Source organism: Acanthopagrus latus, chromosome 17 (genome assembly GCF_904848185.1).
Source record: "Acanthopagrus latus isolate v.2019 chromosome 17, fAcaLat1.1, whole genome shotgun sequence".
NCBI classification, from domain to species: Eukaryota; Metazoa; Chordata; class Actinopteri; order Spariformes; family Sparidae; genus Acanthopagrus; species Acanthopagrus latus.
This window is the reverse complement of record NC_051055.1, coordinates 10,536,283-10,562,607: the sequence shown is the minus strand read 5'-3', so window position 1 is coordinate 10,562,607 and position 26,325 is coordinate 10,536,283. Positions and strand designations below refer to the sequence as shown.

The window sequence follows — 26,325 nt, the reverse complement described above, 5'->3', positions numbered from 1 at the left end:
GAAGGGCTGTGGACACTTTTTCATGAAACTAAGCAGGTTGATTCTGAAATTGCAAAATGATACACCTTCATCTCACAATACAATTCTGGTTCATAGAAAGGTTAAAAGAGGTGGTTTAAACTAATTGAACACTTGAGTCACATCAGTTAGGAATGTATATCTTGCTGTGAGGTTGTAGCTACATGATAGGTTTCACAGTTTGTAATAAATAAAAAGGGCCTGCTGTCTGCAAAATGCCCAGTGGTGAAAAGTAAGAACTGCTGTAGCTTGATTACCCTGAAAGACATGTTTGAGTGAGGAGCAAGTTATAGTAGGCATGATAAGATGGTTGCCACAGAGTATTTTCAGGCTTTTTGACCTCTCAGAGATGGCTTACAAATGTTATTACATAATGTGATGCCCTACTACTTCACCCAGATGGGCTCACGGCAACCTTTGACTCAACATTTGATAGCTGCACACTGTACTTGTTTTCTGTCAACTCCGAGGTGGTTTATAGCGTGTCGATTGCACAAGATGGGGAGTAACATGATAAACAGATAACAACAGACGCAGATACAAACCCATTATAGTTTTATTTGACATACAGGTGCTTTTGGTTCCTAGTCAGGGAGCTTTTACTGAGAGCACAGATTCCATTTACACAAAAAGAAAAAAACAAAACAAGAGTAGATTAGATTTATCACATATTTGGATAAAACTAGCTTCAGTCCGAGACGCGCAGAACACATGTTAATGCTTTTCAGTTTTTGACCCTTGGATCCGCAGCACGCAGGCTCTCCTACATCTGTCATTTGCAGTGATTATGAAATGTCACAAGATGGCAATAGCAAACTCACTTTTCATTTTTTTTTCTTTACAAATTCTGCACCAAATAAAATAAAGAGATCTAAAGAACAGGAACAACAATAATAAACAATTGTTCTACATAATGTTGCAAAAATCTACATTCAAAAACCAAGACGCGCAATGTTGTACTGGGGGCCCCATTAAATAACCATATCAACAAGCACAGTCATAGTAGAACGTCTCTGTCTGTCCGTCTGCCTGTCTGTCTGCTGGTCCTCCACACAGCCACAGACGTCTGCTCTCTCTGTTATTCAGTCCCTGCAGCAGTCTCAGCAGTGTCCCCTGCACTTTTCAATAGAGACTCACTCTCAGTGGTGGAAGCAAAGGAGTAGAGGCTACAGGGTAGATTTAAAAAAAAAAAAGACTTTTTAAAGTCTGTAGTGGCCCAGGCCTTGTGGCTGAATGTGCCCCATCTTGTTTGTGCATAAACATTATATTCAAATCATACAGGTAGCAGCAACACCCCCGCAGAGAGGGGTCGAGGGGGGGGGTGAACAGTGGGTGAGGTGGGGGGAAGTTTTTTCAAGAAGTATGAATGGGAGGGCAACAGGTGGAGGAGGGTGGGTTGGTGCTAGACTTTGTCTGTCCAGAGCACTACTGCACAAGGCCGTCTCCAGTTGACACCGGTTCTGTGTCGTGGCCTCTGCGATGCCTGTGCTCCGTTTTGTTCCTGTTATCAGAGTCTTCACGTTCACCTGGGTCTCGCTCCCTCTCTCTCTTCCTCTCCCGTCGGCTCTCTTGGTTCTCCTTATCTTTCCTGTTGTTTCGGTTCCTCCGTTCCCTTTGCTTGTTCTTCCTCCGGACTCCTGGAAGACAGGGAAATGGAATGATAAAGATTAGTAAAATGGAGGAGAGGATGAGGCATCGTCATCGTCGTCCCCATCAGTTTTAGGAGGTAGTCCTGTATTAAGTGAGGGATTTTACATGCTGCTAATCAGATTACACACAGCACTTGTATCTGCACAACAGTTTCAGCGAAGCAGTCATTAGCAGCGTCATTCTTAATCCTCACGCAGAGCTGCCACGATTCATTGATTAGATGTAATTAATTTTGATTATGGTTTAGTCGGATTGAGTAATTTAAGAAACAAAGATACAAATATCTGATTTCAGCTTCTCTAACATGACTATTTCTGGTTTCTTTGCTCCTCTATAATTAAATAACATATTTGGACATTTGATGATGTCATCCGCCTGGAGAACTGAAGACTGAACAATGAAAATAATGTTTAGTTGCTCCCTCCCTTCTTGAGTCCACCATGCTCCGTAACAATGACCGATATCTAATAAAGAATGTTAAAATCTTCATATCATGTAAAGACCAACTGCCCAATGTGGTTTCTAGATAAAGAAAATATGCATTCAACGATGAAATATGTAAGAATTTTAGTTGGAAACATTCAAAAGTTATGGTGTGAAGCATCATGTTGAAGAGGTATCTTCTGAAGTTAGTGTGCTAACCAGCTAGCTCTGGCATGGTCCAAAGCTACCATGCTAGTGGTGTAAGCACTTCACTGGTTCTCCTGGCTCACACTCCGGGCCACTAGCTACACTGCTACAGGAGTTAACTAGCTAATAGTATAATAGTAGCTACTGTTAGCATTTAGCACTAGCACTGGTGAAATGTTGCCCCCTGTTTGTTCTAATTATGAAGTGAACAGGTGGGAAAGTCTTACATATTGCACCTATTAATAATACTTATATAAATGTCTGTTTATTCTGTTTTACTTTTGCTGAAAATGCTCTTTAAATATGTAGGAGAAATCTGTCATTTGTCACAAGTCATTTGTGATCCTGGTACCATTTTGCATCTTAACAATGCCTTACGAGAGGTGACCCTCTGAGAGAGAAAGTTTGGGCACCCCTAATTTAAAGCAACTAATACAACTGATCTGTGTGTCAAATAGAACCAGTAAGGAAGACGTCAGTGTGGTAATATGATCTGTGATTTACAGAACTCAGCTTCAACTAATCTGTGCACCAGCCTGTAAGTAATGAAAAACACCATGTGTCAAACAAAGTAAAAATAGTAACACTTGATGAGGGAAAATGAACACTACCAATTGTCCACTCAGTGAACAACCATCTATTGTTTCCTTTTGAAGTGCGTCAAGCTCTGTATTGACCACTAGATGGCAGTCACAGACAGCAGTTTAATCACAGGCGGCAGCCCTCTCCCTGTGATGAGCAGGCCATTGTCCAAAATAGAAACCCTTTAAATAAACCCCCAATTTATCTGTTCTTGCAACACCATCTCATAAACAAAACCAAGAGTTTTGGAATGCTGAAGGTTTATCTCTGCTCGGCCTACAGTTATTAATGATAATAACAAGATCCACCCCCAGGGAGGTTGGAGACAGGACCTGCAAATGAAAGCAGAGGAGGCCCTTTCCTGTTGTTGTACTGCTGCTGTTCATGTGTGAGTGGAACGGAGCAGCACGGCCTGCTTGGCTGGTTGGCCGGCCAGTCGGGGGATTGTGAAACTGCTGAAGTAGGCAGTAGGCACAGACACAGACACAGGGAGAGAGAGAAAGAGATCTCTCTCTCCCTCTCCCTCTGTCTCCCTCCTGTCCGCTTGGTGTTCGGCCCCCTACGCTCATCCTCTCTGTCTGCTCATTAATCAAGCCAGGGCTCTGCTCAGACCAGGGGCCACGTCTGACCCGCACATTCTGGGCTGCAATACCAAGCTGTACCTGCCCACTGTGTTTAAATTTCTTCTAGAAATGGTGACAGGACAGGAAGTGAACGGACATGCATAAACTCAGTATGGGACGGCGTGGTTTTTATAGTGACAGAGGAGTCGATAAAGGAATCAAAATCAAAGATGGTGAAGATAGCAGGGTGCATGGATGGATAGATAGATAAATGGAGTAATCTGGTGCACTGACTCATTCGGAGCCTGCCCCCTGTCCTCTATAAACACAGGAAGTCCCCTTCGCTCTCATTGTTTTTTCTGTCCTGACACCATTTACAACTATTTACAAGTTCAGTGGATTAGTCATACTGTAGCCCCCGTGCTTTTGTCGAGCCAGAGGAGAAACCTAATCCGTGCCAGTGTTGAGATGATTAGGAGAGTGTTTATCAAACCAACCTGTGTCTGGTTAGTTGGAACAGTTTCCGACTGGCGTTTTGTAAACTGTGTGTTGACATGGGTGTAATGGTCCCCAAATGAGACACCTTTGGAGGGTTTTGGAACAATTTCAACAGACAGTTAGCACATTCCCAAAAGTAAATAATGAATAATGTCATCAAGAGTTTGAGACTGGCAGTGAATAAATGGTTCGCTTTAGGGGCGAGCACATTTTAAGTGATTTCATGACCGGCACCAGTACCTGTGATAATGTAGCTCCATTTAATGCAAACACTTCCTCATTTAACCTAATTAAAAGTGCAACAGCTTGTAAGAGAGCACCAGTTAGTCCTGTTTCGGCCAAGACGTGTACGTTATGCAGCCCAGTCACCAGATAAAAACGCTGGCATTGTACTTTTCTGCAAACCATAGATACTTTTAATGTCTGCATTTAATACTTATCATATCTACAATATGTACCATTTACAGATAACTTTATAACAGCTGAGATTGCTGCCAAGCCAGAGACCATGGTTCGAGACAGTGTTTCAACATTTGTAAACATGAAACCACTGGACATCCTTCACGTCAAAAACCAGGTAAGTCATTACAATTTCAAGCCATAGTTGAGGTCACAGAACCAAATAACCTAAAAATGGATGTTCTGCCAAACCTAACCAATTGCTTTTATGTGCCTCAACCTAACCAGACCATAGGCACTGCTTCATCACTACATGAAATTGAAAATTTAACATAAAGAAGGGTAAAATTTCAATGAATAAAAGCACCTCACAAAATATACTTAAAACATGTTTCTTTCAAAATCAGAGTATGGCCTGGAAATGTTGGTTTTCTGGGGAATCCATGTCTTCAACTGAAATGTATCCAAGAGTGAAAGTACTAGGATTGTTCAGGATTTGTAATACTTGGCATAGCTCATTTTGCAAAGACAAGTGATTTAAACAGTTACTTCACATTTAGTCTGTTATACTTTTGTAGGGTACCGGAATCATTTTCTGAGTATGCATCTCAGTTTGGGATGTTGTCATCATTGAAGAAATTCAATCATACTGCATCATTCAAATTCAAAAGTCATTGTGATGTTGTTATGAACTAAATATGACAGCAGTGCTTTTCAAGTGTGTTTAGACTGGTAGGCAGATGTTGTAAAGGCTTCCTAATGGATCATGTTAAATTACTGAAAATGCTGTAGAGGGACCTTACACAACACACCTTCCAGGAATACTTTGACACTTCGGGACAAACAATGCCTTCAACTATTCTTGTGTGCTTCTTAACAAGAATGAAATGAGATGATCGATACCACTCCAATGTCTGTCTGTTCAGTTTTGAGCTGGAGCCAAGCGGCAAACAGCTTCGCTGACTGAAAACTGCCATCCTGGCTCGTCCAAAACTGAACAATTCACCTCCAAACTTGCGGGTGACTTCCTGATGTCTCCAATGGTTGCCAGTTGCCAGTAAACAGTTGTAGCAATTAACTCCCTATAAATCCACAATATGTCACTTTTACTTATCTGTTTGTGTTTGGATTACAGGCGCCATATCTAAGAGTTGGCCACCTGGCGAATTCATCCTCTCACTCAATCATACTCTTAGCTAGTTGTATTAATGGGAGTTTTGGTGATATTAACTGAGCACTGTCTATTTTGTCGTTGAGCAATAGCTTTATACAAATACATACCAAACAACACAAGTAAAACAATACTGGTGTCACAAAAGAGAGCACTTGCAAATCTCTGTGGTCACTCTTTAAACTGTCCCCTATGTACAAGGACTGTATCGGCTTTAAAAGATGTATTTTGAAGAATGAATATTGACATTTATTTCAAATTATAGTTAATCTGGATCCAATTGAAGCCTTGTCTGCGACTTAGATCCCACATACAATTAGTGCCACATTCAGCACACAGATGACAAGTATTACATCGGTACAAGTTAAGAACACTTACTATAATCCCTAGTTAATGAAGGAGAATGACACTGTATGTAGAAACGTGTTATCCTCTTCATCCTGTGTTATTGCCCTGAAATCTGTGCCTGCACAGTGAAAGCACACAGCCGCTAGTGTGGATCTGCTGAATTGTCTGTGGCTGTACTGTAACTTCTAGGAGTCGGTAAACTGTACTGAGAGCACAGGCTTTACTGGGTGGGATACTAGACACTGTGTGTGTGTGTGTGTGTGTGTGTGCGCGCGCGTGTGTGTGTGTGTGTGTGTGCTGGCACAATGAGTGAGTGAGCATTCAGTGGAAGAGAGAAAGAGAGAGTGCAAGAGATGAATAACAATCCAGAGAGAGTATTGAATGAACTAAAGAACAAAGTGAGAGTAGGAAACAGACAGAGATCAAATGAGAGAGGGGCAGTGAGGGTGAGGGGAGGTGTGTGTGTGTGTGTGTCTGTGTGCGTGCGTCCGTGTGTATGGTGTGTGTTTTATGGTGGCACATCCTCCATGGCAGGCGTTCTGTCGTCCGGGGAGCTTTTGGCGGGAGCCAGGCCGGGATTAAAGGCTATGGGCTGTCCCACAAGTGGAATGCCTGCCGCATGGCCGCCAGGATGTCATGAGGGGGGCACTGGGTGTGCCAGTGTGTGTGTGTGTGTGTGTGTGTGTGTGTGTGTGTGTGTGTGTGTCAATCCCCCCTCACTGACTGGTTGATGCTAGCTTGCTTAACTGCATGTTTCTGTGCGTGTAATAGGTCCGTGCGAGCATCTCTGTGTGTGTGTGTGTGTGTGTGTGTGCGTGTGTGTGTGTGTGTGTGTGTGTGTGTGTGTGTGTATGTGTGTGTGAGTGTGGGAGTTAAAGGGTTTGCAGAGGGCACGCGGTCTGTCCGGCTACAGAGATAGCGAGGTGAACAGCAGGTCCATGGAAGGACAAATTAGCCAGCATTAACATGAGAGAGACGACGGCGGCGGATGAGGACGTGTGTGTAAACATTCACAATCTCGAGCCGTGGATAACAGATGAGCAGAGCCAAGTTTTTCTCTATCTACGCCTGTACATCTCAGCATGTCTCCAACAGTTTTACAACTTTTCTGACGTGACATCTGTAATTTAAAACATTATTCATAGGTCAGGACCAACTGGAAGTTGTGATTTTGCAACGGTTCTGTCGAACTGTCGCAGCTGTGACTGCTGCAGGCCTGAGACGAAACTTCAAGGAATAGTTCCTGCACTTTCTTGTGGACAGTTATATGACATGATTTAGACCAGTCTCATAACCGTGCATTACACGTGAAATTGATGGCGGGACTTTTCCGGCTATGTGTGTTGAGACAAAACTGTATTTTCAAGCCAAAACATGATCCTATCCTAACCCTACCAGTATGTTTTGTATCCTAACCTAACCAGACCTTAAGTTGAAACTTCAAGAGAAGAAGAATGGTGAAGTTACAACATATCCATGGTTTGCAGAAATTTACAGCGCTGACATTTATTCTGGCCGATAAAAGATCATTTCCTGATGTGCTACCAATGTGAGTGGAGGAGGACAAAATCCACAGTCCTCATTCTGTGCACACAGTCATTTTATTTGAAGTAAATTTGAGGCTTCAACAGTCATATCAGGTATGTTTATTCTAAAGACAGACATTTTCGTTTAAAACTTGTTTATCATTTCTATATTTGGGGGTTTGGAGAGAACTGCCCGGTTTACAGCTAAAAAGAGAGACAGTAGAGTAGAGAATAAAGTGACCAACTACTCATGCGGAGAATTAAAACAGTGTAGCGAGAGGAAAAACAGGAGGAGGAGAGGCAAGACAGAGTGGGAGGAGAAGGCAAATGGAGAAAGTGCAAAAGAGGAGGAAAAGAAAAGGAGGAGGAGGATGTATCAATGTCTGAGGGCTGTTGGAGGATTACCGGGGGCTCTCTGAGGTCGGACCACTGACCCCCTAGCGTGTGCAGAACGTAAACAGCGAGGAGAGGACGCGCCGGAGCAGATAATTAGCTCTCATTCACCGCAGATGCTCCGGGAGCAGAGGCAACTGGCTAATCACAAGCAGGGACAACATCGATAAACAGGGACAGTAGCGTGTGAGACTACACTCAGCTTTCCTTTCTTTCTTTCTTTCTTTCTTTGTTTCTGTCTTTCCTTCCTTCCTTCCCAATCACCTCCCTTCTCCCTAAGTACCCCCCCCTTTCACCAGGCTCAGTCTAGATCAACAGAGCCGTCGACTCCACACTAAAGTCTCGGCCCCGACCCGACTGACTGGGAGCGCCAACAGGGAGCTTATATGGGGGTCTATGTTTTCTTTGGTGTGGTAGGGTGTGTGTGTGTGTGTGTGTGTGTGTGTGTGTGTGTGTGTGTGTGTGTGTGTGTGTGGATGGGGGAATGGATCAGTGGAGAGATAGAGATAGAAGTGAGGCAGAGAGACAGAGAGAGAGAAAGAGAGAGGGATGACAGAGGTGACAGAGGGCACATTTCATACTCTGCCTTACAAATCACGTCGACCCAGTTGACTCTCTTCACAAATTACCACCAAGAGCAGGTATGTGTGTGTATCTTTGTGCATGTGTGTGTGTTTGGTGTGCCCAAGTGTGCATTTGTCTGACTTGTTTGAAATGGAGCGGGTGTATCTCTATCTGGATTTGTGCGTGCATGTTTTGGTCTGCATGTGTGCATGTGTGTGTGTGCGTGTGTGTGCGTGTGTGTGTCTGTATTGGCAGCTGTGGGGATAAACCAATACTGATCCCCTGGTCGCCGCGTGCCTCCCAGGGGGAGGATGTTGATGTTGAGCTGGCTGTTTCTGCTCCAGAGTCAACTGCTTTTCTGCTGCATCACACACACACACACATACACACACACAAATCCACATGCACACAGACACACACATGCACACACATACGCACACAGTGTTTGTTCTGTAAGTGTGAGGCCCCAGGGGGCTGGATCTCAGCCTCCTACCCTGTCTGCGATCTGTCATTTAACACTACGGAGCCCAGGCTGAAAAACAACCAGCCGTAGCCGCCAACCAGCTCAGTAACCACACACACGCAGCACACACAGGTTTTATAAAGAGGCGGGCCCGTCTGAAAGCAGTTTACGCTCTATTCATTAGAAATGATCACGCCATTCCCTGTTTACTAGGAGCAGAGAAAGCGGTTTTACTGTTTAAAAAAGAGCTCTCGTGGGAAAACACACAACAGGCCCATTGCAACATCACACATGTGTGTTCCCCCCACTGTCCTCACTCTAACCACAATGACAATCCTCTGAGTAAACAGTCGCAGTCCTGAGCGGAAGAAGGACGAGCTCTGATTGTACAAGCTGAAGCAGCGGGGTCTGGAATTCATAGAGAGGAGAACTGGTGCCATGTGTCACCAATTCACTGTTGGCATTTAGAGTGTGATGGGACACCAGCACCAACAATGGGTAATGTCTAGAATGTCTAGAATTTTGAAAGTTTCAAAATGTTTGATTTTTTTTAGCATTTTAAGTTCAAATGCTGGATCCCAAGGATCTGCAGACAGGATTTGACCACCAGCTGGAACATAAAAACACTGCGGCTCTGCTGCAGTATCACTACCTTTGTCTTTACCTATACATTTCCTCCTCTTGACCAGGCACTCTTTGACCTCTGAGATCTCGGGGCAGGGGTTGCCAAAGGGAGACGGGTACTGGAGGACCTGTCGCGTGCGGGTCTCCTGACCCCGCTTGAAGCCACAGGTTCTACCGGACCGAGAGCAGGGGCTCCACTCGCTCCACTCTCCTACATCACAGTGCACTGAAGTGAGAAGAAAGAACAAAAACAACCTTAGTTATTTTATCTTAAAAGCACAGTATATATTTAATGCCACTGGGGGGCCTCAATCAAAACAGGACACAAGTAGTTTAAATGTTGTTAAACCCATGAAAATCAGTCCGACGTGACGCTGTAATGTATAAAAGTTGTATTTAATATTGCTTCCCGTTCCTTCTCCTGTTTGATGTATGATTGGATGGTTTGGATTTGGATGATAAAATTTAACTCACCATTACCTTGATTATTTTTTGTTGGAAAAATTACGAGATTATGTAAAGACAAAACGTATTAGATATATAACAAAGGTTGAGCTGCGTTAAACATTTAACTCTGAAAATGCTTCTTTGTATATCTTTAACATGTTTTCTAAAGTTCAAAGTGGGGTTACTCTCTTTCCTACAAGCTTATCTGCCAGTTGTAGCCGTTCTGCGTCAAAGGTCATAAACATGGCAGGGCTGGCATCTTAGCTATTGTTTCGACAGTGGACTGACCTTGTGCTGTGCACTCCATGAGTTTGTCATTGGGCTCGTAGTCCTCTGGACAGACATGGTGGCACCTCCCGCTGAGCTGGTACAGGCCTGGCCGGCACCGTGTGCATGTCTCAATGTTGACACACGACTCACACTCTGCAGGGCACTCTGCAAAGACAGAATTATGGATAACATGTGAATATGATGACCAAATCTAACATGGTTAATGTCACATTAACATGGTTTATGTCACAGCAGATTCCAAAGTCAGAATCATTTGGTAAACTCTGGAAGGCTAATGTGAGATAAATACAAGGTAAAAAGAGTTGAATAAAGGTTTTGTCTTTGTCTCTGATAAATTCTAAACACCCACTTGGAACACACTCCCTCTGTGTGTCGCTGCGGGCCAGCCCCTCGGGGCAGTTCTCCTGGCACTTGCCCAGGTGAAGGTAGAATCCTGCTCGGCAGCGCGTGCAGAAGTTCTTGTTGAAGCAGGAGTCGCACTCCGACCTGCACTCTGAAAAGGAGACACAGACCCAAAGGCAGCGTTTATTTAAACCGGACAGGTTATCGAGTGTGTCCTCTGTGTTGAATATACAGCGTGTCAGGGTGTGCGTGCATGTCTCACTGGGAGTACAGTCCGGAATATAGGCCGCTGCAGTCAGACTGATGTCTCACAGGGGAACTGTGATGTATGATTTGAGGTAAAGCAACAGTTTTAGACGCTAATTTGATGGCACTAAACGGAAGCATGTGTAACAGGCATCAAGCTTTTCAGTTACAGGATTTGAGTATATAGACTTGTGTGTATACATAAAGCCATATTTCACAAGCAGGTCTTGAAGCTGCTGCTTGTCAAGTAGTGTATATGGAGAAAGGACATACATTCTAACAATGTCTTGGAACCGACAAGACTTCATGTACTTGTGTAAGTTACAGGTGTAAGTAAAACACTGTGTGAAGAGGGCACTGAATCAGAGGAAACGTTAATAACACACAATAATAATGCTCATTTAAATCGGGAACATGACGTGCAAAGCACGTTTTCGGGACTATTCTGTTACCATCTGCTGTCCAAATACAGTCACTGGCTTACTTGTGCAGGTGTTTCTTTCTGGGGAGCGCGTGCCGTAAAAGCCCGGAGGACAGGAGGTCATGCACACCCCGATCTGCTTCATCCCAATCCTCTCCAAGTGCATGAAGAAGCGCGGCTTGCAGGACAGGCAGCCATTGTAGTCAGAGCAGGTCAGACAGCCACCCTGCTGGCACCCCGAGCTCACACCAGGGATCTCTTTTGACAGGAGCGGGGGAGATGTAGAAGTATGAATTTCAAGCGGTATAACACGGAAACCAAAATAACAGGATTACTTTTTATACTGCAACACTTCAGAGGGATCACAGCGATAGATCAGTGCTTGTAGATACCACGCTAGCAACGTTAGCCTCCCTCTCTCTCAGTGCACATAGCAGGAATTCACCTTGCTGTTGGAGATGGACACAGCAACCCACTGGCTGCCTTTCGGAAAACTGGAACTAACCACGCCTGCTATGCTGTTTTGCTGGAAAGCTCCTGAAATACACACACCCACTGTCCTCATATGTATTCCAGCTAGGGACACAAATGGGACCCATTTTAAGTCCTGGACAATAAGACACCAGCAGTCAAAATCTGGCCTACAAGTTTTGACACTAGACTCTAGACGATAAGTGCCATAAAGTGTGAATAGAATTTTCTGCACAGTGTAAAGGGATATTTATTTAATTATTACTATTTATTTATTTATTTTTATAAATAATTAACTGATATTTTTTGGCTGGTAACTTCATCTAGGAATTTCAACCTAGGTGGGTTTGTATTGCACAGGAAGTTTCATTTCATTTCAACACATCAGTGACACGAAGACATCACTGAACAAAGAAGATGGCTTTCAAGAAACATTTCAAGAGAACAAAAGACACCGTATTGATTAAACGCAGATAGTATCCTCAGAGAAGCCCAGAAATTCTTTTCAACTGAGAGAACAATGTGAAACTGCATCTTCACATCTGATACAAATTGAAGTTTATTATTTTAAGTGTTTTTCACCCGAGTGTTGTGTCATTTTCTCAAGAATGGGGACAAAGAGAAAGCAGAGAGTCACTGCATCAGAATGGGTTATTGTTTTACACTCATACGTATTACACACTGTGCAGCTGACAGCCATTTATACTGAGTTTACAACCCACTTCATGTTCATAAATACTGTTGTGCTGATTTTGTACTGACATATATTACAGCAGGTTTTTCTCCCTCTGCTCTTCGCTAATTTGTGGGATGATTGACCAGACTGGATGAAAATCGTGCTTGTAGTTTTCAGTCCTTTTAATTACATGTTGACGTTTTTGATGTCCGCTAAATTACGGGGTGTGTATTTCAAGATGATAGCGCGTTTAAGCGCTGATTTAAAAACATCATGATGTGCTTTTTTTTTTTTTTTTAAGTCTTAAATAATTGAGGACAGAATAAATTCAGAGTGGTTTTACTACTGTCAGTTGCCTTTTCATTGTCTTCTGATTGCTTTTAGGTCTGAGGAAGTTTTTGGGTGGTTGATGCTGACGTACAGTATGCTCTGAGACAAAACCACCAAATACACATGACAGGTTTCATTACGCTTGGTTCGGAGAAGTTGTTTATAGCTTCTGTTCCTGATGCTTCACTAAAACACTTCTTATGAGGAGACGCATTTGACTTAAGCCTCTGCTAGAAATACTTAAATTTAGTTGAATCAATAAAGTGGTAAAGGGAAAGGGAAAATCAGCTGAGGGACCAGCAGGTCACAGTCGCACCCGGAGTGACACCTGTGACAGAGCCATGAGACAAGTCCTTTGTTCCACATACTTGTACACTCTGCGCTGCGTTGGTAGCAACTGATATATTGCTTTTTCTCCGCAGCCTTGACATCTCGTGCCACAGGCTTTAAGCTGGCCCTCTTCCTCCTTCTCTAAGTTCGGGGGGTTTAGCTGCCACTTTACCATAGATCACAAATACTTTGTTTGAAATATCTCGACAATCTTTACAACTGCTGTCCGTTTGCCCGCATGTGTTCCTGCCAAGCTGCCCTGTTTCACAGAAGTCTTAAGAGGCAGGAATTTGGCCTTGCCCTCGCGCTCACATGGACAAAACCTCAGTTGGACAGTGGTATCTTGCATAACATACCAGCAAAGTCACATATGAATAAACACACTCACATGCCTGCACACACACAAACAGATGGTTGATGGAGAAAATAGAAGACAGCAAGGAGAAAACATTTTGCCTCAACAATTGATCGTCCAGCTCAGCTTTCAATCAACACTTGAATCGACCCGCCTTCCACTGACCTGACACGTCCTCATGAACTATATAATCGCCACTGTTAGCACCCACATGCCTTCACTTTTGGATGCATCATCACACAGGAAGCTCGGGTTCAGTCACTGCATGGTAATTTTGGCCAGCTGACCCAATGGTCATTGACTCCCAACTCGCTCTTACCCCCTTCTTCCCTCTGTACTCATTCACCCCTTTGCCAACTCATCGCTCCATCCGCCCTGATATCTCTGGAAGTGTCTGATATCTGCATCCACGGAGGAAGTTTGGATTCTTAGAAGCATACGTCAATTAATGGTCACCGAGTGAGTCAGACGATGACTCCTTACCGCAGAACGTGAAGTTCAGCTCCGACTGAATTATGACTGAATTACATCATGGTTGAGAATGGTTGTTGTAAATTCATTTTAGCCTTATCAGTCCATGAAATACATTTGTGATCTGTGACAAAAAGCACAACGGTATCACCGTTTTCACTCTCAGGGTCATTTTAAAGGCCCACTGTGTAGTTTTGAGAAGAAATTCAATCTCCGAATTTCAATCTTTACAATATCAATTAGGTAAAAATAGAAACTCAGAATGATCAGTTTTTAAAACTGAATAAACAAGCTGTTATCCTAAGAAAATAAGGTCCCCACAACAGTGTTTGAAATGACAAAGGTGGCAGGGTCTGCCACCTATATTAAAATAAAGTACAACAGTATGAAATTGTGTTGTCTTTAAAGGTCAGTTTGTTTATTCAATTTATTCAGTAATGAAAAAAAGTGAATTTGTTGAGGCACAAAAAAAAAATCAGTCAACAGAGATTTTTCTATTACGATTAAAATTTCTCCCCCAGATCTACATTGTGCGTCTTTGAAAAACCAAGTGCAGGAGGTCTCTCAGTAGCTCCCCTCTCTCGCACACTGTGTTGAGAGGCCCTTTAATGTTGTTTGGGAGGAAATAAACATTTAAAAGAGAGAATCTGTGTGTCCTGATGCAGTGGAGGGTATGAACAGACACCACAGCGTCTGTTTATCCTTCACTAGTGCAGCAAAAACACATATTCAAGGGAGAATAATCAACCTCTCCTTGTCTTTTATCATTAGGAGCGACGTCTGATATATTATATGTATATATATATTAAATGTCAGTTCGCTGCAGTTTAAATAAGATCTGTATAGGCTGTGTGAGCCATGCTGAAAAGCAAAGTGTTCCTCGCTCACACAGGTCTGACTGAGTAACCTCACTGAGCAGAGCTGCCAAGAGCAAAGTTAACCCCAGGACCCCCTTTAAAACTGCTTTAAAACTGCATAATAAACACACCGTTAACCCCCCCAAATGTCCACTCTGGTGGTCATGAGGGAAAATATTAACAACAAACAACAAAAAAAGAAGCCTTCCTGCTGCTGGTGCGCACCACAGATCTCTGTGATTACATGTGAAGTAAAGGCGATGCAGAGAGGAGTTTCGGCCCCAGGTGGCCGGGATAAAAACATCACTTTGAGGGTCTATTATTGTAGATCGCAGACAGTTTTCAGCCACGCTGGCAAGTGATACATGGAATCTTCCAGTTATCTGCTCCCCTCTAACAGACGTAGTCACACAGCACATCTGGAGACCCTCAGAGATAAAGTGTGCGTAGGAAGAGCAGAAAAATATACTTTATTGATACTTATTTCATAGTGTCATGGAAAAGGGAAGGCTGGCCGTAGCTCAAGAGAGGAGACATAATCTTGGACCTGAGGGAGATATATGGCAGATAAAATATCATCAGGCTTAAGAGTGTTTTCAGCATGGAGCATCTGGGCTGTTTGTGATGGAGCCCACTGTCCAGCAGATTCTGAACAGCCATAAGAACAAGATGGAACGTGATTTGAAATGAGTTGAATTTGGCATCAGTGTGATCTGGGAAACTTTTCCATAACGCGACGGTGTAAGGGAATAAACGGGACACAGCGGCCACTTCACCATGTATGGGAACAAAAGATGGTGAATATCGATTTGATCGCCGATCACTCTCGCAGCGCTGACACCCGGGCAGCAGTGCGCACTGTGCGCCTGAAGTCTGCCGCTCTGACCGCTAGAGAGCGACGGGAACCAGCAGGAGACTGAGCGCACAGGGACTGCAGGCTTCAGGTGTCCGGCAGAGCAGATTATTAATCCAATTAAGCGTTAACGTGTTCAAAGCGGAAATAAAGGTGGTGAAGTGACTACAAATATCATGGGGCCATAAAAAGAGAATACAACTCTCAGAATCACAATGACGAAGAGTAGGGTTGTTGCTGTGAAAAGTGGTGGTAACATGTCCAATAACTAATCAACAATGTGTTTTATTATTATATTATTTGCAAAATGTTAATAAGTTTGGTGTTCTTAACAAAGAGGGGAAAGAACCGCAGCGGCAGTTTATTTTGTCCAAACTAAAAAACTCCCATCAGTGGAACACGAGCCGGTGTCATCTGAGCAGGTCAGCCAATTTACTACACTGACCAATTAACAACGAGCCGTCATTGATTCAGACATTAAAAATAAAGTGAACGCTGGAATCTCTCTTCAAGTTGTAGAAATCCGAGTTGATACTAATGTAAACCCTCTCTGGGTGGCACAGGGCAATACATCCTGAATGTAAATGGTGAATTTAAACAAGACAAGAGAACATCGGGACAGGAGTGACTGTGCGCGCTGCACACCGCACCTCACCGCACTTTACTCACGTTTATGTTGCCGGTGCCTGGAGCTGCTGTGCGGCTGACAACCAGTGTAATCCATGCAGTGCAAGATGATCAAAACAAAGGAGATCAGTTGTAATTGCATAGTAGCCCGGGGGTGAGACTCGTAAAGCCAATGTCAATGTTCACCAAATCACTTATTGGATACGATTCCGTTTCTTCCCCCCCCAGACGGAGGCAGAGCGCGGAGGGCTGAGTACTCCTCTCAGACACAGCAGGACCCCCAGCTATGTGGTGATATATGGTCAATGAAGTGTCCGGTGGCCCATTGATACTTGGGCCGTTTTGAATGTAACATCCTGGACAGGATCGGTGCCGGATTGAGTCAGGGATCCGCTATCCGTGCTGTGATAAAGAACATTCCCTCCAAAAACAAATCAACAAACAAACAGACACGCCAAAAAGCTCTTTTCTCATCCGGTGCGCGCAGGGGGGAAGCAAAATCAACCATCAGTGTAGGTCGGCAAACATGATTAGAACGTATTATTCATGGCTAACAATCTCAGAAAGTTTGAGATGTAACATCCATGTGCAGAACTCCAAATTGACCTCTCTCCCCGTGAGATGCGCCGTGCGTCCCGGCGTGGACACCCTAATGTGCCAGGCGCGCTGAGGCTCTCGGTCTCATCTCAGCATCAGCTAAAGCACACAAAAAAAGTGAAAGCCACCGCAGGACCAACACTTATAATCACAAAAAAATGGAGAAAAAAAATCTGTGAGTCGAAGGGTTCGTAGTTCACACACACACATACACACACACCTCCTCTCGCTCGCGGTCGGCGGCAGCGCAACGGATCCAAAAAGTGAATCTTCGCAGTTTCAGCGCTTTTCTGCTTTGCGTGCAGGACCCATTCACTCCCCTCCTGCCGGCCGGCTGATGACTTCAGCCCTCTGCTGTCTCTCTGTCTCACTCTTTCTCTCCCCCTATGAGCTCCAAAGTTTATTTAGAGGGCAAGCCCCCCGCGTCAGAGAGAGAGAGAGAGAGAGAGAGAGAGAGAGAGAGAGAGAGAGAGAGAGAGAGAGAGCGCACACTGAAGTTATTTCAGCAGGGGTTTAGGAGTGTGTACTGTAGCTTCTCTCTAATTCCTGTCTGTCGTTGTGCTTCCAGTGATGCTTTAAATGCAGTCGCTCAACATGGATGTGGATGCAAGGATTCACGGGATTGAAATACAAGGACTCACCTGCTCCAAACGCTTCTTTTCGGACAGTTAAAAGTGACCCTTGCATAGTAAAATTGCCAGTAGGATAGTTTGTTTTTTTTTCTTCTTTTTTTTCTCATAAAGTCACATAAAGTGGTTGAGAATTACTTTGAAGTAGGATAAACCTGTTCTGGACACAATCCCTGACAGATTTAACCAGTTTTGAAGGAGGAAAATCAAGTTATGGCAGCATGTCGTCTGTCATGTGGCACCCATAGACTCACTGGTGGATAAAGACGCAGCAAAAGTGGCCTCTTGGATGCCCCTCCAGTCCACCGCTGCATAGACTCCCTTTCCTCCATGTGTTTTTCCTGGTTTCTGTCTTCAAATAGAAACGTGACAGGCGACTTATTCTGTCTGAGGTGACACATCTTTTGAGATTAGTACAAATGCCACTGATGTGACCGTATTGTATACATTCATATGATTCTAAATCGAATCAAGGAAAATGGCTCTTTCAGCACAGGACTGAGCAGTTTTGAATGTGTGTGGCACTGTGTCTCATCGTTTCTCTCAATTATGACATTTGAGATCAAGCCAGGAAACGCACAGCAGCTATTTTATAAGACACTGTCAGTGAGGTCAGAGGCACAAGTTGGTGTCATCGCCTTCTATTCCAGCGGCGATCGTTTAGAGAGAGAAACCCCCCTGTTGACATCAGACAAAGAAGCAGCAGCATCTCATCTTATTACCTCTAGAGGGAGTTAGTTCCACAAAAGCTTGAGGCACATCAGTCATAACACACAAGCGAGGGTACCACTAAGTTATGGTAAGCTGCAGGCAGCACTTGACCTTTACCTGATGAGTCCGAATGTGACGTTGTTTGTACTGTTGCAATTGAGAGGGCAAGAGCGAGAGCAAAACAGCCAACCAAACTGTGTAAAGAAGTCAAGTGAAAGGAGGATTCAGGCCTTGTTTTCCCAAACATTGTCCTTCATTACTCATTCCAGATCATTTGCCACCACAGCCTCAGCCTGCACAGTTATGACATTTGGCGATAATCACTCTCAGACGCACAGACTTGTGCCTCCAGGTTGAGTGAATTCTGGCCTCTGGAGCAGAGCAGTGTGAAGGGGGGAGCTGAAGCCTCATTTGTCTGGCTGGTGTGTTGATGTTTAGAGGGAACAGTATGCACGAGTCCAGTGCTTCTCCTCGCTGCGGCTTCTGGTCTTCCATCAGTCACCGGGCCGAGGAAAGCAATGCAAACACAGCGCGGCCTCGTTCTTTACGGGGATACTTCCTTGTTTGCCCTGCACTAACTCAGGGACAGGACAGTGAGACGTAACACGGACTGATGCATTGTTTTAAACCCTCTCACCTTCACCGAGGCCGACGGCTGAATCCAAACCATACCCGGGATATTAGGTGACTCCAATATGCGAATGTGAAATGTCACGTCATAGATGTTTCAAAATAGATTTATAGCTGAACAAAAGTGCTGTGTCAAACAACTGAATGCGGTGTGACGTGTACGCGCATCTCAGCTCAGTTTAAGGTAAAGAATAGAGGGTTAAAAAAATTAAATATTATGATGAAATGTTATGAAAAATGATGAAACCTCCCCCCTCCCTCTCCTCCGGCCCAGGAGTTTGGTGTAAGGGATGTCGAGGAATAATGCTTGTCTTTGTGTCCCGGTCTGAACCAGCCCCGCCGTCCCCTGGGGGTAGGAGCGTGTGTGTGTGTTTGGATATGTGTGAGTGTGCATGTGTGTATGTGGCATTGGGGTGCAGAAGGTTAAGGTCACTTGGTCAGTCCCTGTGACCGTCCAGTGAGAGAATCAGTCGACACCTGTAAATGAAGTCGGGCAGGTGCACAAACCCTCCCGACCAGGGATGGATGCACACTACATCTTTTTTTTTTTTTTTTTTTTTTAATACCACATTTAGTCACATTTTAGCCTTTCTTTAATTTAGGCCTCAAGCCGACATGAGCCATGCTGACATACATTTTGGCACAAATAAAAATTGAGACACAACAGAGACGTCTAACCCTCCGCTGCTATTTCTTGTGTTTGGAACACGAGCCTGCACACAAGAACGTTATTGCTGACGTTAGGTGTAAAAGGAAAATTCCAGAGCATGGCAGCCTCGATGGAAACACTGCAGCAGAGAAAAGAGCAGAATCACACCCAGGCCTTTAATAGACTTCTTTCTTGAGCAAGGTAAGCACTTAAACTCACAATATTTAATAAAGACGTAGAGGGTAAGGGTATGGTGCAGCCACAAAGAATGGCATCTTAGGTGTTACATTTATCAGAATAGTAATGACACGACATACTGAGATTTATGGCATGATATCACTCACTGTCATCTCCTTGTTTTTTTTGCATCATGGGTGACCATATATGGATTAGAGGATATACTGATTGGATCTGACTGAGAACCCGAGAACATGCTGTAGTGGTGCCTTCCAGCGTTAAAGCATACCCTGCCTTTTTGGTTTTCAGGAAAATTGGATCATAATTCACAAAAAACCATTATACTGTATCGAAGAAGACCTGAAACTAGCAATTAATATCATAAACTCATTGAGAAATTGTTTACTAATGAAGGGAGTAGGGATATTTGCTCATAAGCTTACATACAGTCTGACTTGTTTTTGCAACCAGTGGATTCAGCCCCTGATGGCCATGGGAACCAATGAAAGTTTAAGCCACTTCCGCATTGGCTTCACTTTTTGGACCCAGAGGCTCCATCCATATTGATGGTGGAGAGGACCATTAGCATTCAGTTGGAGTCGTGTCTCTGCAAGCGGACAAAAGTCTTTTGACGAAAGGATTTTTTTTTTTTTTTAGCTCTGTTTTGGTCTCTTCACCAACTTGCAAGTCTGCAAGTTTAGCTTCTAAATATTTCAGTATGTTCATCAGCTAGTCACTAACATCTTCTGCCACTTTCTTGCTGCTGGCTATGTGTTGGACAGTTCATCAATCAGAGTCCTTTTTTTTTTTTTTGCTAAAAACACACACTGGCCTGCTGCATCTAGAAATAATGCTGAGTTGTGAAGCAAAACAATAAAGTTGCACACTGAGCCAGAGCTTAGCTAAGGGGAACTGAGGAGACGGGTGATGATTTCTACTGAGTTCATCAATACAAGAAAGTATTTTCTTTTCATTGTTACATGGAAAATATAATGTTGATTAAGGCAGCTTCAGAAGTCAGGTTTTTGACCCCTGGGAACACTGGGGCGCAGTTTTTATGAGTGGTTCCCCGTCTCGGTTGATGCACCAACAAAGGCGGAAAGGAAGTGCCAGCCAGTAAACATGAATGTAAACAACACTCAGCCTCATGTTTTATAGGGTAGAAAATGCACTCAGCATGTTTGTCAGACCTCAAGGATACACACAGAGCGTCTGGTGAGTAACTCTGAATGTCAACACACCAAAACAGTTGTTTGTTTAGAGGGAATCTCCACATGGCACCTTTTAAGGGGAACGCCAGGGCTCGAGAGGCTGGAGTTCAGTGTGCATCAGAAGCTAATTACACTTGTCTTTCCCCAGTTTAAGCTCCAAATATCATTCGGTTAAGCAGATGCCTACTTTGTCGTGTTCGTATGACATTGCATAAATCCATCTCCCTCGACCTTATCAGGAAAATCATGCTCTTAATCCCTGGCAGCATCAGGGTGCACAGCAGAGAGCATACCACTATCCCGCAAACAAAGCTCACGCCTGTGATCTCCAAACTGCTCATTCCCCGCCCGGCCGATGAGTCATAAAATTCCCAGATGACAGTGACAATGTTGATCCACTGTCCTGTCATCAGCTAATGAATTAGGCCGGGCTCAGTGTGGACAGCAATTGATAGCGCGTGCCTCGCTGGGGTCTGTGAAAACATCGTGGCTCAGCCTGTGGCCTTATATGCAGGGTTTTCTGACGTTGCATCTATTAAAGCTGCAGATATCCCCGTGGCAATCCTGCACATTCTCTCAGCATGAAGCAAGCAGAGCGAGACAGTGACACGCGGCAGCAGAGGGTGTACAATGTTATCAAAATAGACTTGTGTAAGCACAGACACACGCACGCACACACACGCACACATAAAAACAGGATCTAGTCAAGTTCTAATAAATAATTATTGATTCTCGAAATTCTATTATACACACGGACAGGGAGGATTAGATGAATATAACCAAGGATGAGACAGGTGCATGTGTTGTGGGGCAGCAGGTGGGGCGACCTCATCTTAAATGTGTGTGTGTGTGTGTGTGTGTGTGTGTGTGTGTAGCTGCATATCTGTGTGTGTACCAGGGTTATTGAGGGGATCATTTCATAGTAAGAGGGATTGAGAAGGTAGTCAAGGACAGATAATCACTGTGAGTGAGAACTGTCAGCTGTACACACAGAGGGAAAGCAGGTCAGTGTTTTGTATAGAGAAGGTCAAAAGAGAAGGGTACTCTCTAATTGTGTGTGTGTTTGTGTGTGTGAGTGAGTGTGTGTGAGTGTGGTGAAGGGGGCTGATTACCACTGATTCTCAATTTTCAAATAAGGGCAAAAAAAATGCTCCTTCGTTTCTAACTTAAATTTGTTTATTCGTTTTTCAGTAGGAAAATTATGGGAAATATGCTTTTTGCCTTGTTAAAGAGAATTCGATGAGAAAACCAAAACCACTCTCATGTGTTTCCATTCAATATGAAGCTTCAGCCAGAGGACAGTCACCGTAGCTTAGCATAGCACAAAGACCGGAAACAGAGGAAACCAGCTAGCCTGGGTCTTTCCAAAGGTAATAAATTCTGCCCACTAGCACATCTTAAGCTCACAAATGAACAAGCTCTATCCGCTTTGTACAGATTAACTGTACAAAATCCACCGTTAGAAATGATTTCCTGTAATATTGTTTTCTCGTGAGGTTTCTTGGAACTGCAGCTCCTCGAATGGGAACTTTACAGCGGATATAAACATGTTTGGAGCCTGGTACAGAAACAGTTTTCGTCTCCCGAGCTGATTCCCTGTTCATGAAAACTGTACAAGGGCAGGAATTTGTATATAACTCAGTGGCTTAAATGACATCGAGGCTTAAAGTGATGCACACTTAAGGGCGTGAAAGTGTTGAGTGCCAGCTAGCCGTGAGCTGTCTGCTATGTTTCGACTCAACAAATTTTAGTCACTGATATTGGCCTGTAGGCCGTGTTTGTGTAGGGCTTTTGCAGATTTTTTTGATGCATTTATTGGTTTAACAGTTCAGGGCAGAGAGATGGTGTTTCAGATCTAAAGAATGACCCTGACAGCTGGTGAAGATGGACTAGGAGAAAGCTGTGGACAGAGCCCAGGGCTTCTGGAGGAATAAACACCTGGAGTCTGGGAGAATTGATTTTTAATCTTTTGGGATTAAGGAATTGAGTAAATGAGTCTCATTTCTAAACCTCTCTGCAGCAGTGAGTTGCAGAGATGCCCAAATCCACTGTAACCTAGTGTAATTCCTTCTTATTTGACAGCTGAATGGAAGGGAAATATACTTTACTTCATGAACGAACAGAGAAGCGATGGGAAAAAGACACAGGGTAGCAGAAAGACCCAGAATATCTGGTGAGTGCTGACTTTAGTCAGAGTCTAAACTGGACACAGACACAAACAAGGTTGGTGCCTGCTGTTGCTCGCTAGATTACAGCAATTGTACTGTAACAGCAATCCCTGTTTGTGTCTTTGTTTATAGAATATAAATGAGTGTTTGCATGTGCAAGCACTGACATGTCTGCTTCGTGTGGATGCCATGCACGGAAGTGGGAGTGTGTGTTGTGCTTTACCGTGGACGTGACCCCAGGAGGAATCCCCTCAGCAGGCCTGACTAATTTGGCCATGAGCGTGGCATTAACTACACATTCCTTCCGAAGCGGTGTCTCCGCTTCCCTCTCCCCCTTGACAGCAACACTTTAAATAAACTGAGCGCGGGACTGTTAAGAAAGGCCACCGTTTTCCGTGTCTGACCCTCGCGATGACCTCCATTGATGTATTTCCTCTTCTTTTTAGGCTCGCTTTGAAATACGGGACTGACCAGTGAATCGTCAAAGTGACTGGTATGACAGGAGGGGGCGGAAAAGTAAAGAAAGTCCTGAGTTCACTTGAGTCAGGCGAGGCGGGGGCTTCTTTATCCTTAAAAAAATTAGAGGAAAAGTCAGTGAGCAAAGCCAGCCACCTCTTGACAAGAGTGAGAAAGTTTATATATTCTCTTCCCTCTCAGGCTACCCCAGTGTTGGGTTTCTTATGAAGCTGTGGAGAGACAATGACAGCGTACTGGGGATCAAACACTGCTACCCAGGAAATTTTAATCATTGGAGCACCACCAGCTTTTTTTCCCATCAGTTGTTGCCAGGCAACAGGTGAGGCAGACCCCAGATATTCTGTGTGTGTGTGTGTGTGTGTGTGTGTGTGTGTGTGTGTGTGTGTGGTATTTCTGGTTGGGGAACAGGAGGGGGTGCAGATCAGGGTGTGTATAGAAGAACCTGGGGGTTGTTTTATTAATCTGCATGGGGAGTCTTTTCTTTCCTTCCCTGATAAAACCCTTTCTGCTCTTGCTTTAAAGCAGGCAGCCCGTCTGCCCCCGACTTTTGTCCTGTGATCATTCAGCTCCACAGGGACCCGTGTCAGGCATCCCCCCTCAAAAAGCGCCTGTGTGAGAGTAGGTGTGGGTATGTGTGAGAGATACAGAGTGCCGTAATCACCAGTTTGTCATGAAAATAGTGTAAATCCTTTTTTGTTGACTTTTTACTGAACACATGGTCCAGGAACAGCCCCTGAGAAAAAATTTCAAGATTAGCCGCTTTAGAACGTTGAAAGGAGGCAGATGGCCGGTGCTTTATTTTTCTAGCGAACAATTTCCTCTCGATCTAAGAGGCACTAATGGAAAGAACCCTGAATTAAAACATGTGTGAAAGTACAATTTACCCCTCTGTTTCTCACCCAGGCAGAACAACCCCGGCGAACCACACTGAAAAAAGAATTTGTCTTTTCAGGAAGCAAATTAATGGAGACTTTTTTCCATCCAGTGAAAAGAATTCAGACTCTTTCCATCTTCCAGCAAACCTCAGTGTTGGCCAAGTCTGCTCTGCTAGAGTTACCAGTGGCTGATGTTCGCTTGTTGATTTCAGAGACTGTTGAGACAGAGTGGTTTCAACAGTCAACAAATAGCTTCTCAGATGTTCCAAACATTAAGAGACCGAAGTAATGCCTCTTCTCGCTCGAATGCTCCACATGATATCACGCTGGAGCGCTTGGAGGGCTCCTGACTGTTGCCTCTTTTCACATTGTATGAAGCTGATTGACTGATCTAATTGCGAAGGAAGTATGATTTAATATATGAAATATGACAAAATGTTACATAAAATTGTTTACACAGAAACAGTTCCATATTGAGCCTAGAGTAGCTTCGACCAAATTCAAACAAAATCTACATGTGCCTTTCTACCAACTTATCTGTTTTCTGAGCAAGACTAAAGCCGATCCCATTTCCAATTTTCCCCCCACCCCTCGTTTTTGACTGAAACCCTTAAAGGGGGAGGTGAAATATCAAATGGGACAACTTGTCAAGACCCTCAGATGTCATCAGTTATTTTTTTGACCCGACATTTTCAATAGAAAGGCATGGGGACTTGCAATCCACTCACAATTCAAAATCGTGCTATCAAAAGCCATCTAGATGTTTATTGTGCTGAATGAGTGAACAGATGTATGAGTGTCCTCTCGCCATCTTGCCGCAGAAGAGGCGGATCCCATAAGAGATTACAAAACACATTTGTGAAAGTCAGAAAGCCAAATAGAAGCGGGCTGTGATGTTTATAAAGAAAATAACATCAATTTTCTGTCTTAGCTCTCGTCCTGTTTAATTTTACTCACACATTGTTATAGTAACCAACAAAAGAGAAGGAATCTCCCCTCCCGGAGGCTGGAGGCTCTAAAAATTAACAAGTGTTGATTATACGCACACAAGCAATCCATTTCATGTTTGAAAACCAGTCATATAAAAATACCCCGGACCCATAAAACTGCGGGAATCAAGGGCTGGTGTTTTTATAATTAAAGCCAAAGCTCATTCCTGCTAATGACCAGAGGAGGACTGCTTAGCCGGGACAGTCCATGTGTTCTCCACACAGGGAGGGGAAATGTCAGCGGCTGCTGAAGAAAATGAAACGAATTAAGATGCAATGAGAAAAACAACAACAACTGGGAGGTTTAAATATATCAGCACGAGGGAGGGTACAGTGTCTCTGAATGTCCCTGTTGTTCAGCCAAGCCTGTAGGTGCAGACTGATTGTAATTTGGCATCCTGTATGGTTTGATCTCGCAGACCCACTCAAGAAGGCTTTATAAGTAGTCGAGTGAGGTTTGAAAGCAAATGTGTAGAAGTGCAATACATATTGATTCTACAATATAAAGCAAATAACTGTTTATGTTCCAGTGATACAGTGTGTTATTTCATATTTAATGTATGAATATATCATAGTGAATGCTATAATTGCTCTCAGTGGTGTTATGTATTGTGTTTTTATCTGAAAATTTTGTTCATTACAGGAATAACTTTTGAGAATAACAGCCTTGTTTCACCTTGATCAAAAAACATTCATAACACTATTCAGAAGGTTTCGCAAAACCTGTGATGATGTAAGTAAGTTGGAAAATCATTTTGAAGCCAAAGGGGAGTACAGCATCGGCAATATGATCCACAAGAACAACAATTACGTCGAAATGAAACTGTGATGTTTCCCAGAATCTAATTGTGTTTCAAATTAAAATCATTGTCTGTCATTGGAAATGAAGTTTCCTCCTGAATTTGATCCCTGAGCTGAGGTGAAATATACCTATCCCTTATAAAGTATTTAGAGAACTCAAGCGGAGCAGGACAGCACACATGTTCGACGCATGTGAAGCACATGAGGCCAGTAAAACATGACTGATCCCGCGTCTGACCAAAAGAGAGGGGCGACTGGCTACAGT

The 26,325-nt window shown here is 43.8% G+C and overlaps 1 protein-coding gene across 3 annotated transcripts; it reads right to left on the bottom strand.

The window, feature by feature from the left end:
- Positions 1 to 54: 54 nt before the first annotated feature.
- Positions 55 to 17,109, bottom strand: rspo3 (R-spondin 3). Of its 3 annotated transcripts, none has more exons than XM_037073645.1 (6): positions 16,964 to 17,109; positions 11,240 to 11,434; positions 10,517 to 10,660; positions 10,165 to 10,311; positions 9,458 to 9,655; positions 55 to 1,655 (listed from the first exon to the last, which is right to left on the bottom strand). In XM_037073645.1, the coding sequence occupies exons 2-6, from the start codon at positions 11,340 to 11,342 to the stop codon at positions 1,444 to 1,446; spliced, it is 804 nt and encodes a 267-aa protein (XP_036929540.1). In that variant the 5' UTR covers positions 11,343 to 11,434; positions 16,964 to 17,109; the 3' UTR covers positions 55 to 1,443. The 3 variants fall into 3 exon arrangements, with proteins under 3 accessions (XP_036929540.1, XP_036929538.1, XP_036929539.1); XM_037073643.1 differs by having other exon boundaries at positions 16,189 to 17,105; XM_037073644.1 differs by having other exon boundaries at positions 9,470 to 9,655; positions 16,189 to 17,105.
- Positions 17,110 to 26,325: the final 9,216 nt, after the last annotated feature.

What these genes read in the sequence shown, in the direction of transcription:
- rspo3 (XM_037073643.1), bottom strand. Translation starts at nt 16,288, where the DNA reads ATGCAATTACAACTGATCTCCTTTGTTTTGATCATCTTGCACTGCATG. An exon ending in ACAGAGGGAGTGTGTTCCAA is followed by an intron (nt 10,312 to 10,516) that starts GTGGGTGTTTAG and finishes CTGTCTTTGCAG; the next exon opens with AGTGCCCTGCAGAGTGTGAG. An exon ending in CATGGAGTGCACAGCACAAG is followed by an intron (nt 9,656 to 10,164) that starts GTCAGTCCACTG and finishes TTCTCACTTCAG; the next exon opens with TGCACTGTGATGTAGGAGAG.